This window comes from Prunus avium, chromosome 7 (genome assembly GCF_965620075.1).
Source record: "Prunus avium chromosome 7, drPruAviu1.hap1.1, whole genome shotgun sequence".
Taxonomy (NCBI): Eukaryota; Viridiplantae; Streptophyta; class Magnoliopsida; order Rosales; family Rosaceae; genus Prunus; species Prunus avium.
Window position 1 is genome coordinate 35,022,348 of NC_142290.1, and position 12,665 is coordinate 35,035,012.

The window sequence follows — 12,665 nt, forward strand, 5'->3', positions numbered from 1 at the left end:
TGCAATCCTCACATGATCACATCCAATTCCAATGGGTCTGATCTGATATTCAGATTACGAGAGGGAAAAGAGCCTCCGAGTTTCCCACTTTGCATGCTAATTTTTTTTTTTTTTCTTTCAGGTTTCCCAATTGTAAAGCATGAAGATGAGCAGCCGATGCTTAAGATTCCCACTTTCCAATTATAATTTTTCGAACCTCCAAGTTTCCCAATTTCCATCCTAATTTTTTATTTCTAAGTTTCCTACTTCATGGAGTCCCTTATCAAGCACATCCCTCCCTCCCCCAAGCACATCTTCACTTAATTTTCTCTCTGATTAATTTTCTCGCTGATTACTCGTGGCAAAGGAGATTCTACAGTGCAAGAACTGCAGTACTGTTATTGCCGTAGCGAATGATTGCATTAGGGTGACCATGAAGGTAATTTAAATTCATAATTTTAGTGATAACGATCTTGTTCTGCAAGCATTCTGATCTGGTGGAGTAAGGAAATTGTATTTCTGAATTTTCTCTGCTATTGTAAATTTAAATGGCTATTCATGGCCAAAGAACTTCCCCATCTGTTCCCACAATGAACAATCTTTTCAGCCGTTGCTTCTTCTTCTTTTCTTCATCTTCTTTCATTGTTCAATCACCAGCTCCTAAGCTCTTACTTCTTGTTGTTCAGTGCTTCTCTGTAACTTCAGAGTCTTGGTTTTGGTTTCATGCAGTTTCCTCAATCCTTTTTGTTGTTTTTCTTTGAAATTACGATGAGTTTTTCAGCCGTTTTACATTTTGAACTATCACCTAATCGAATTTAACCCCCCAACTTAAAATAGCCATGGCTAAATCAGCTGTTTTAATTAGTTCAAGTTTTTGGTTCGTGAGGGTTAACCTCGATTAGGGTCATAGTTCGAAGAGTAAAACGGCAAAATCATTGAAATTTGTTTTTATAACATGTTACCTTTTTTTTTCTTCCTTCTTCTTTCTTTTGCAGGAGAGACATGGAATATTCCTAAAATGTGTAAACTTGGCTGAGGTAGAGAGGGAGTACCGTGATCCTTCCTTTAGCATACTGGCGACATATGTGAAATGCGCTGCGTGCCAAGCTTTCTTGGGATACAAGATTCAAAGGGTGGAGGATCCCGCCATTGAATTTACAAAGGAAGGCTGATTCGCTTATATGTGTTGTTGCATTAAGGAACCTGTTGTGTCGAACTTTTCACATGGGCACTCTACCATCCTCGCCAAAACAAAACTGAGCATGGCACCAAACATAAACTGACTAACAACACCTCAACTACAGAGGGACCTATTTTCAATTAAGAAAAACCTATATTGCCAAAAAGACAAAATTATGAATAAAGATGCTTAAAATTTTATTAACACAGCAAAGAATCATAATTTCTTATAAACTCTCTGAGCCTGCATTCTATACGAATAACTAACACTGCATTCTATAATGCATTAAGTCACCAAACATACATGCCAGCTAAAAAACAGGAGGAAAAAAAAAAAAGTAAATCTTACTGCTTGTTAGATTTCTCCTCTCTTTCCTTTCGAAATTGAAATCGGAGCGATAGTTGGTCATTTGATTATGATGATATTGATTGAATGCAAGCAACTCCCAAGGTTCACCCTAATTTATGGAAACCAAGGAGTGGCTTAGAGCTGATGAACAATGACCTTCCCAGCACCAACCCTAAAGAAGAGGCTATGTCCTGCTTTGATTTGTCCAAGAATGATTCATATCTCATATCACCAACAGGAGGGATGATCTCCATTTTTGAGTATTTGCAGAGATGCTAGACCCGCTAGGAAAAAAGAAATCTTAACCATTCATGTTTTCTAAAAATTGGCCGCGTAGGCGGCCTAGGCGGGTTCTTTTTTTTATTTTATTCAAATAAATAGTATAGCCGGCGGCTGTATTCATTTTTAATTAATTATATTATTTATAAAGTGTAGCCGCCGGCTATAGTTATTAAATTTACTATTTCAATCGTATAGCCGCGCGGCTATACTCTTTTAATATATTATTTACAACTTATAGCCCTTAAAAATGGTTCATGGAGTATCTCAATTTCAAAAATGGTTCATGTGGTCCCTTAACTTCACTTTCTTAGGACAAATGGTCATGCCGACAAATGGTCATGCCGTCAATTTTGTTAACTTTTTCTGTTAAATACAAGGGCAAAACAGTATTTTTATATTAAAATCAAAAAAATAAATAAAAAATCATATCTTTAAAATAACAATAAAAGAAAAACAAATAAAAAACCAACAAAAAAAAATCAAGTTTTGGGGAAGTAGAAATCGGGATAAAGGTGGGGGAGAGAGAGTTTAATTTTAATTTTTAAATGTTTTAAATTTTTTATTCATATTTTAATCAATTTTGATACAAAAATACCATTTTGCCCATGCATTTAACAGAAAAGTCAACAAAATTGACGGCAGAACCATTTGTCATAACGAAACTAAAGTTAAAGAACCACGGGAACCATTTTGGAAATTGAAGTACTCAAATGCAAATCGGGTCTAAATTCAGGGACAAATAAAACGATTAACCCTAAAATAAAATTTGTTGACTGCGGGAAACTAATAAAATCCCATCTAGCAAGTTATTTATTCTTCTCAAAGACTAATAAATGTTGCTTTCATTCAATTGTTACAGTTTATAATGCTCGGTGCTTCTGCAAACAAGCTATCTAAGCTCAATCAACGAACAAGCTGAAGAATATGCTATATATAAAAAAGGATTATTCGTAGCAATGGTCCCTCAATTATATCCCAAGTTACACTTTGGTCACTCAACTCAAATATTAATTGCAGAGGTCACTCAATTAGGTGTTTTGTTGCATCATTAATCCTACCATCAAGTCTCTCTAACGGTAGGGACTAATGGTGCAACATAACACCTAATTGAGTGACCAAAATGTAACTCCGAGTATAATTGAGGGATCATTGCTACAAATAATCTTAACTGAAAAGTCACATTTTCTCATCAATAATCTAAGAGATGCTTGCCACGTCATCATTTTAAACAGAAAAAGTAACAGAGTTGACGGTAGGACTAATGGTGCAACAAAACACCTAATTGAGTGACCTCTGCAACTAATATTTGAGTTGAGTGACCAAAGTGTTACTTGGGGTACAGTTGAGGGACCGTTGCTGCGAATAACCCTATAAAAAAAGACCATAGTAAAAATCCCAGGTATCGCCGCGCGGCTATACGATTTTTATTATATAAAAAAATCAGAATATAGCCGAACGGCTATACCATTTTTATTATATAAAAAATCCGGATATAGCCAAGCGGCTATACTATTTGTATAAAAGGGTATAGCCAAGTACCAAAAATAGTATGGCCGCGCGGCTATACTATTTTTATAATAAAACCGTAGTATAGCCGATCGGCTATACTATTTATAAAACAAAAAGGGACCCGGCTGGAGCATAGGGTCCATTTTGCCATGTGTCAAAAATAGTATAGCCGGGCGGCTATACAATTTTTATAATGACAACTATAGTTTAGCCGCGCGGCGATACTCTTTTTATTTTAAACAGAGAACCCACCTGGAGCCAAAAATAATATTGTCGCACGGCTATACTATTTTTTAAAAAGAGAACCCGCCTAGAGCCCGGACCCCATTTGGGCACGTGTCAAAAATCGTATAGCCGCACGGCTATACTATTTTTTTTTATAATAAAAAACCGTCGTTTTCCCAAGCGGCTATACTGTTTAATGGAAAAAAAAAAAGTGCCCCGCCTAGCGCTAGAGCCCGCCTTCGCCACGTATAAAAGGATTATAGCTACTCGGCTATACTATTGTTTTTTTTATTTTATAAAAGAGCTCCTATACTGACTGTTCTCCAACAAACATTTTCTAGTATGGAAAAGCTTGAAGTACATTGGTAAATTTGCTTGGTTTGTTGGAGGACATCATCAGATTAAGCCTTGGGTGAGTTGAGAATGGCTTCTAATACATAACTATTGCAAATCGTGCTTGAAGTTGATTATGAAGTTTCTAATTTATGTAGGCTTTTGCAAAGAAATACAAACTTCCGTCCACATTACTAAGCGACGAGGAATAATAAGGTGAGGAAATGGGGAGTGCCATCAGATCTTGCCTGGAAGACAGATTCAACTCATCTACACCAACCAGTTCCAACCTGAGAAGCAAATTGATGAAACTCTCAAACTCCTTCAAAGCCTTTAAAGCTCTCCTTTTTTTTCATCCCTGTGTCCATTATCTCCACTAGATATGGTTAGCAATTGGTTATTTTTGTATATTTCAAACCCAGTTGAGATGGTTAATGTTATTGTAAACCTTTGAGATGGTTAATGTTCTCTTATCCCTTGCCTTTTTTTTGCCCTTCTGCAATATCATCATATTCACATCATACTTTTGGGAATTTCAAAAGTAAACGATGGAAAAATTCTTTATTCAGATAAAGTAGATTATGATTTGCTAATACATGATACATTGATCATTTTTCCTGCAAGTAGGTGTTCTTTATTTTGAGTTCTGGTGTAAAGGAGCTGTTAATTATACATTTAGGATGTTGTTGCAAATTATAGGTTCATTGTTTCTTCAGATAGTCTTGACTGCCATAGGGGCTAAATGCTTCTGCCAACCAAGTATTCTTCCTCCAAGATGTCCACCCCATCTCCTCACAAATTTCATCACTGTGGTTGATGCTAAAAGTAGAAATGCAATGCCTCTTGTAGAACCTGGTTGTCTTCTTCGAGACTTCCACTTCTTTCCTTGTTTGCTCAAGCATTTGCTCCACACTTGGGAGCTTAAATTTGTTATCCAGCAGCCTAGCCAGCCATATGCTGCGCAGTTCTGAAGAGTGAAGGTTCGAAACACTCTCGAGATAACCCACGAAAGCCATGTTTGGGATCAAAGGATGGATTGTGCCCCTGCAAAAGAAACATTCAAACAGTTTTTACTCTCCAATTTTAACATTTCTAACACTTGGTAATTTATGGAAATCTTAGAAAACAAGTACCTGTATAAGGGTATGATACCAGAAGGGTATTCTAACAAGCTGCGAAAAGGCTCTGGTAAGATGGACTTAACTTTTTTCTTACCATCATAACCAGTTGCAAAAACCACAACATCAGCTTTGATCTTAGTGTTGTCATCAAATTCTATTCCATCTTTACAAAACCACCATTTTGATTCTGCTCTTTTGAACAGAATCTTGCCTTTATCAGCCTCAGAGAAGAAATTCTCAGGCATGATGGCCATCTGGCAGGATGCATAGTCTTCCTCAAATGGATGGTCTGGTTTCAGTCCATACTTCTCCAAAGGCAGCTTCCACAGTATGTATGATTCAATAAACTTGGACACTGCATGCCTCTGTGAACAAACATAACACAACAACCAAATTTCAGTGCTCTGTTATTAGCTACAGAGAAAGATAGTACTAAAACATTTTTTTATTTTCTCGTATCAATTAATTAATTAATGTTGTTGATTTACCATTGGAGACATAACTAGGGAGCAAAGGAGGGCCCTGAGGAAGCTTTGGTTGGGTCTTTGATGGAGAAACTGTGAAGATCGTGTTGAATAGAACAAGAAAAAGGGCAAACCCCAAACCCAATAGTGGGGAAAAGTCCAATGTAAAGTCCTTACAACCATGGTGCATGGCTTCCCTTCTGGTCCTGAAAGAAAAAATCCACGAAAAATCAAACCACCAAAATAACTCAGGTCAACAATACTCTTTTTTTTTTTTTTTTTTACAAAGCAATATTGGGGGAGGGGAAATCGAATCTAGGACTTAGGATGTAGGTTTAAATACTTTTAACCATTTGAGTTACAAACCCGTCGCATAACTTTTAGACTTAGATTAACACATTTTTCATAGAAGAGACTTTCAGCAACAAAAGAAGACAACAAGGTGGCCTGCTACTTTAGTGTGTGCGTTATGCAGATGGGTCAAGGTAAGGAAATAGTAGTGTAAAAGCTTAAAGAAAAGTTGAAATTTGTATCATATACATATTTATGAAATTTATGATGACATATAGCAATTGAATAGCATATATATTTGTTTCAAGTCAAATCTGATGTTGTGGAATTCTATTCTATTCATATGATTCCGAATCGTTGAAAACACGTGTCTAGTCAAAGTCTAGTCAAAACCACGTTTAATTGAGTTCCCTTTGACACTTTGACCACGCAACGCAATGCCTTTTTTATTATTATTATTTTGCAATCTTTAATTCATGAATTCTTGGCTAGCTGAGCTGTGTTATATCTGTGTGAGACTGTGACTTGTGTGTGGAACTAACTATAACCATGCAAATTCCAACCCTTAACGTGGAAAATGCGACCAAATTGTGGTTGTGGACATTTATTTTTGTTTTATTTTCATTGGGAATCTTTTTTTACCAAATTTTTCCAGTGATCATCATCACTGCACTCGAAAATCAAACAAGTACATGAAAGGTGATGGAAATTATATAAACCCTATATATTTACCTTGATTTGCCTCTGCACACTCGAGGGCTAAATCAATAGCTGATTTTTTGTAGCCAACCACGACCACCTTCTTATCCTTTAGCAAATCAGAAGCAGCGTCCTTGTCCAATTTGCAGTAATCAAGAGCATGCAAAGTCTGGCCTTGAAATACTTCAGGGCCTTTGTTCTGTGGAAACTCTGGAAGTTTTGGTATATCACCATACTTCCCAATGCAAACCACAATGAACTCGAAGGCGTACCACTGTATTATTAACACACCAAAATCAGAACACGAAAAAAACATAAAATTATGATTACTGCTGTATGCAATTTCATAAGTGGGATTTTGAAAAAGAAAAAGAAACTATTTGTTGAGAGTATAGGACATGTCAGCAATATGCATATGTAACATCGGAAATGTTTTCTTGTTAGGTAATATGGCAACATCAAATATTTATATTGTCAAATTGTGAATATGGATCGTTGATCATGTTCAGGTTAGCTCTGGTCTCGATCTAGATCTAAACAAAGCAACATTAGTTAGGTTGTGTAACATTGGTTGTGAGTTTCATGTTACAACCACTAGTGGAGAAACTACAAATCCACATGACATGTTGAAAACCCTACACATGCAAGTGACTTATAATATACCAAAATTCGGGTATGAAATAGCTAGCAACCTGAATGGCCTCTGAATCATTGGACTGCACAGAAACCTCCCAAACAGGCTGACCGCCGTCCGGAGAGAGGCCCCCATACTCCACAGGTTTGGCAGCAAAATCAACGGTTTCCTGGTCACCAACAAACCTAACCTCGACCACCTTGGAATTGAACCTCACGAACTTAAGCACATCAAAGTGCTGAGCATAAGAGTTCAAGTAGTCCAATATCTCAAGATGGGAAGGAAAGTCTGCGTTGTCCCTGTCAGGCCAAGGGAAGTCAGAGAACTCATAGTCACGCCTATGAGACTGAAGCTTTGTGGAACTGTAAGAACAATGCCTCCAGACGCCTCCAATGGAATCAGAGGCTTCAAGAACAATTGGGTTGTGATGGGCTAGCTGCTTGGCTGCTGCTAAGCCACTCACACCGGCACCAATGATGCCAAGTTTTGAGACAATTGGAGCCATTGTTGCTGGTTTTGGTGTGTTTCAAAGCTTTTTTGGTTTGAAAGATGAGATGGTTTTGAAAAGGTGGTGTATATTTTGATATATACTCGATTTGCTTGGTGTCCAAAACAAGCTGCGGGCAAAGCTAATTTATAGGGGTTGCATGAGTAGGTCTGGTCTCATGTATGATGTAAGCATGAATGTGAAATTGATTTTGAGATCAAAGGGTTTGCTAGGGCAAAAGATTATTGTGACCAATATTTCTCTAGTAATCGTATGTGAAATTAGCCAGTCAAGGAGGGGAACCTTCGTGGTTTATTTACCTTTATAATATTATTATCATAATTATTTCATGCAAATTGAAATTAATAACAAAAATACAATGGTGAGTGTATGAACTGTTGCCATACCTAATTCTCTAAGAAAAGTATAAGCATTAGTATTTCTATATATACATTCATATATATACATATATCTATATGCTCCAGGAATATACATTTTGTTTTGCTGATGGCACCTTCAATCTCTTAATTAAGTAATTGATGATGCACATACATACATATATACATATATCTATATATTGTCTTCTTGGCAGGTCATGAAATCAGGATGCCCATGCACCTCAGACCTACCAAACAATTTAATGCACCTTTAGATGTAGTTGTCCCTCACTTAAAGTATTAATTATACATGCATACATCGATCTGTACCACATATAGTATTGTGTGTATGTATGTGGATATGCATTTCATATATATATCATATATGCGTGCATGCATGTATACACATACACATACACATAAAATAGATAAGCATTCTACTTTAGGTATTTTGAATAGAAGATTAACAACTTGTTGGATTAAGGAGAAAATGTAAAAGGTGGTTTCGGTCTTACTTTAATGTAGAAAGTTCATGCAAATGTAGAAGGAAACATCGAAGAACCGAAGAAGAAACTTAAAGGAAATGAGGCACTTGCAGATTGAATCTACTTTTTAGGAGGAGAAAGGAATGTGAAGATCAAGACTACACACACACACGTCTCCTCTTGAAAATCAAAGTCTTTTTACCCCCAACTAAGACTATATGCATGCAGTTTAGTTTGATTCAATTCAAGCTTTATATATATATATATATATATATATGCTTCTTCAATGGTATTCAGTCAGTGTTTTGTTGATTCTTCCATGGTTTCATTTCATGCATTTTAAATATTTGTGTTTTGGGTTGAATTTTTCAATATTCAGTGTTAGAGAAAACAAACAATTTCGACATATATTACATTTAATTAATTAGTTTACCCTTCTTTATCACGCAAAGTGAAGCCAGAAGCACACTGGAAATTAATATGCAGCGATATCCAAATATATATATATTAATAAGAAGTGTATAGGAGGATTGTATGAAAACAATTAGTCAGATACACACGTGGAGTATTGGTTGACAATTTCGATTCAAACAAATTAATGAAATTACATTAGAAATTTCAAACAGCAATGACCCGACAACAAGTACCTACCCACCTGTGTTGGTGCTTAAAGTTCTATAATTCAGTACGTAGAAAAGTATTCATCCAAAGAAAACCCTGTGCAAATTCAAAAGTCTACCAACTATCTAGTAGTTTTTTTAATCTCTTAACACAAGCGATATGAGGAGGGGAGAATTGAACTTAGAATCTCGAATACTCTTAATTACTCTCGCTAAAAGCCTCCTACCAACTATCTAGTATATTTTAATTAAACTCTTTTTGTTTTTAATTAGTTAATGCAATACAGGACTCCTGTTCTCAAAAAAAAAAGTACGTTTATGATTCACATGTATGATTATATCAAAACTCTTAAAATAATCTGAGCTGACCCATTCATTCATCAATGGTCAAGATGAACTGTTTGACAATATATAAAATATATGTTTTCATATTGATATACAAAATGTATGAATCACAATCACAAGCTAGCAAAAGGGAAGAGGAGACAAAATATGGGGTTGCCTAGGAAAAGAAAGTAGATTGACGACATGAGCACATACAATTCAGTAATGAAAATTGAAATTGAAATTGATGAAAATAACATGAAGTAAATTGTAACTTAGTAATAAGAGTCAAATAGTCGTGCATTTGGCAGATGGATGGAGCTGGAAGTCAGTCAGAAGTACGATGGCTTTCCACACTATTAATTTTAGGAAGCCAGTACTCAAATTCTCAGCTGACCCGACTTTTCAAATGCATTTATATTTAGATCCATCCATCCATCTTTCAATTTCAAAGGCACTAATTATCCATAATTTCCACATGGACTGCGGTGGCTTTTGGCTAACACAAACTTTGGCCACATCCCCTCCTCTCCATCTCCCAGCTGCCCATGCAGAGTGTGGACCAGATTATATTACCATATGCTTTTCTGGCCTATTGCTTTCTCTTCTTCTTTTTCTATACTTGGTAAGCTCACATTCTACATCTGTCTCTCTCCATATATCTTCCGCGCAAAGTATATAGAGATATCTCCACATCTAATCCTAGTCTTTCATCACTGAGTTGTTAATTTCTGTTTAGTTTTGCTTTAACAAATTGTACAGCTGTCATTTGGATAACATTATAAACCACATTTCCAATTTCAACTTACATTGTATGATTCCAATATGTACTCAATTTTTTAACACATATTATGTTTTAACTAGATTGTACATGTCACTCACCCTCGTCCTGCCCAAGAACAACAAAGCTACATGTTAACTACCCTAGACTATAGCGCAGTGCAACCTTTTCTTTCTACAGCACAATAGTTTAGGATATTGAAATTCTAGCCCACCCATCTAGCTGTCAAGTTTGTATGTAGTTTCTTCATTTTTACAGCTAGCTAGTTGCACAAAAGCCATAGTCATTCTTAATTGCATCCTTGAAGTCCAAAAAAATTCCAATGTAAGTCTAGCTTATTTTATTTTTTCACTTAACAAAATAGTAGCCCACCTCTTTGAAAATTTCTGGATCCGTCCTTGAACCTTCCACATGACATGATAGGGAAGTTCCCACCCAAATTTGTCCATAGAAATGTTGCTAATATAAAAAGTGATAGAAGATGATTTTTATTTTTATTTTTAATACAAGCGATAGTCTAAACTATAAGGAGAGGGGGTTTCTCACATGCACACACGACCAAGATGTCATGGGAATTCGAACCAAAGACCATTAATTTGTAAATCAATGTCATTTTCCACTGAAATAGACCCTGTTAGCGATAGAAGATGGATTAAACACGTATGTTTTATCTCTACTTTAATTATATATATGATGTGCTCTATGCACATGATAAATGTATATATTCAGATATTTTTATTGTTGTTTTCCATGTACAATTGGGCAAAATAAATATTGGCTTTTGCACCTTTCAACTGAGAAGGACATCAAGTGATCAGATTCACATAACTGTGGGAGCAAGTCTGCTGCATGCACTCTAGTATCATCATCGCTCACCAACACTACTGCACTGATTAGCGCCTTGACTTTTTTCATGACTGTGTGAATGCATCCCATTCGAGAAATTGACAAGTCTTGTTGGTTTCAGAGAGGAAGCACGCATGAAAATTCTTCAGCTTGCAAAGTTAGGGTTAGCAGTATTGCAGACTTGTAGTAGAAGATAACTTCGTTTGAAATCAATAGCTGACTTTTTGGAAATGGAAGTCAAACAGAGGCATCAACTTTTTTTCAATTTTAAAGACCCATTGGATATGGAGTTACATTATGATGACTTTCGCATTCTTTTCTTTTCTTTTTTCTTTTTAGACAATAGAATATTAACGTAAGATTAAAAGAAAAATCAAATAATAGATCCTATTTTTATGGAACACAACTACCCATTATCTTTCTTAATTTTAAAATAAATTTTTTTTTTTTTTTAAAAAGCCTCTCGCAAGAGCGGAAGCGCGTGCGGAGAGGCTAGTTTCATGAAAGAATCTTTTGGGGTTATGGAAATTTGAACTATTGTGAAGTTTGTCCAAGTCTAATTCCTTATTTAGTTTTCTTTAAAATGTAATAAATTTAATACTTGAACAATCCATGTAAAATGATGATTAGTTTGCTTTACATCTCTCTCTAACATAAGTGAAGCGCACCAATATAATGCGGGTCACCTCTATTAGAGAGGTACATAGTGTGGTATATAAATGTGTTATGACTAGCATTTTTGTTAAATTAAATACTTATCACAAGTTTATGAAAATTTTAATTGTGTGTGAAATTGAATTTTTCAGGTGCTATCAGAAAAAGAACTCAATATATATATATATATATATATACAGTTATTCTCTTATCCGGATGTCCGCACGTTATTATCGTGCGGATCCTATTGTAAACAGGCAGGAAAACAGGGAGGGGTAGTACTAAATACACGGCGTCCGCACGATAATAACGTCCGGATGTCCGCATAAGAGAATTTCTGTATATATATATTCGCCCATCCACGGCCCTGCTTTTTCTATTTGTCTTGGGCTCTCACTTAAAACCATACGTCGTTTTCAGGCTGAAAGTTTGTCACCCCATCTATCCCGAAAACATAGCAGGCTTATATGATTGGACCCAAATTCTAAACTAGTTTGTTCACTAACTTAGGGATTGTTTGATAAATTTATTTATTTTTTTTCATTTTTCATTTTCACTTTTTTTGAAAGTTAAAACTGAAAACATGTTTGGTAACAGATTTCAATTCCAGTTATCAAAAAATTGAAATATAGTTTTTAAAATCACCTTTATTTTTTAAAACAACTTGAAAGTGTTTTTTTTTTTTTTTGCACTCCTTTTTCATTCACTAATTTTACATCACCACAAATGAAACGCACTTCAGTTACCAAAGCTTGGTATTTGGGACCCCTCAACTTGGACCTAGCTACTCATATCTTGTGTTCGGCCACGGACCTAGTCCAAGCCTCGGAACCTCCAAGCCTTGAAAACTAAAATTGGTTACCAAACAAGTTTTTTGTTTTTAATTTCCTAAAAATAAATACTGAAAACTGAAATGGTTATCAAACAGACTTAATTTAAACTTTAATAAGTTCCACTAAACTTTTTGTTTTAGTTAAAATAAAAATAAAAAGCATCTGAGTTATGAATACTTGAATCACGTGTAAG

At 35.5% G+C, this 12,665-nt stretch overlaps 1 protein-coding gene across 1 annotated transcript; it reads right to left on the reverse strand.

Moving 5' to 3' along the window:
* Positions 1 to 4,392: 4,392 nt before the first annotated feature.
* On the reverse strand, positions 4,393 to 7,727 carry FMO1 (flavin-dependent monooxygenase 1). The gene is made up of 5 exons (XM_021949329.2): positions 7,124 to 7,727; positions 6,465 to 6,705; positions 5,466 to 5,647; positions 4,990 to 5,342; positions 4,393 to 4,900 (listed from the first exon to the last, which is right to left on the reverse strand). Exons 1-5 carry the CDS (start codon positions 7,568 to 7,570, stop codon positions 4,558 to 4,560), a joined length of 1,566 nt encoding a protein of 521 aa, XP_021805021.1. The 5' UTR covers positions 7,571 to 7,727; the 3' UTR covers positions 4,393 to 4,557.
* Positions 7,728 to 12,665: the final 4,938 nt, after the last annotated feature.

Coding starts and splice junctions, on each gene's coding strand:
- FMO1 (XM_021949329.2), bottom strand. CDS start 7,570: ATGGCTCCAATTGTCTCAAAACTTGGCATCATTGGTGCCGGTGTGAGT. Junction 6,706..7,123: donor ATGATTCAGAGGCCATTCAG/GTTGCTAGCTAT, acceptor TTAATAATACAG/TGGTACGCCTTCGAGTTCAT. Junction 5,343..5,465: donor CCCTAGTTATGTCTCCAATG/GTAAATCAACAA, acceptor GTTTGTTCACAG/AGGCATGCAGTGTCCAAGTT.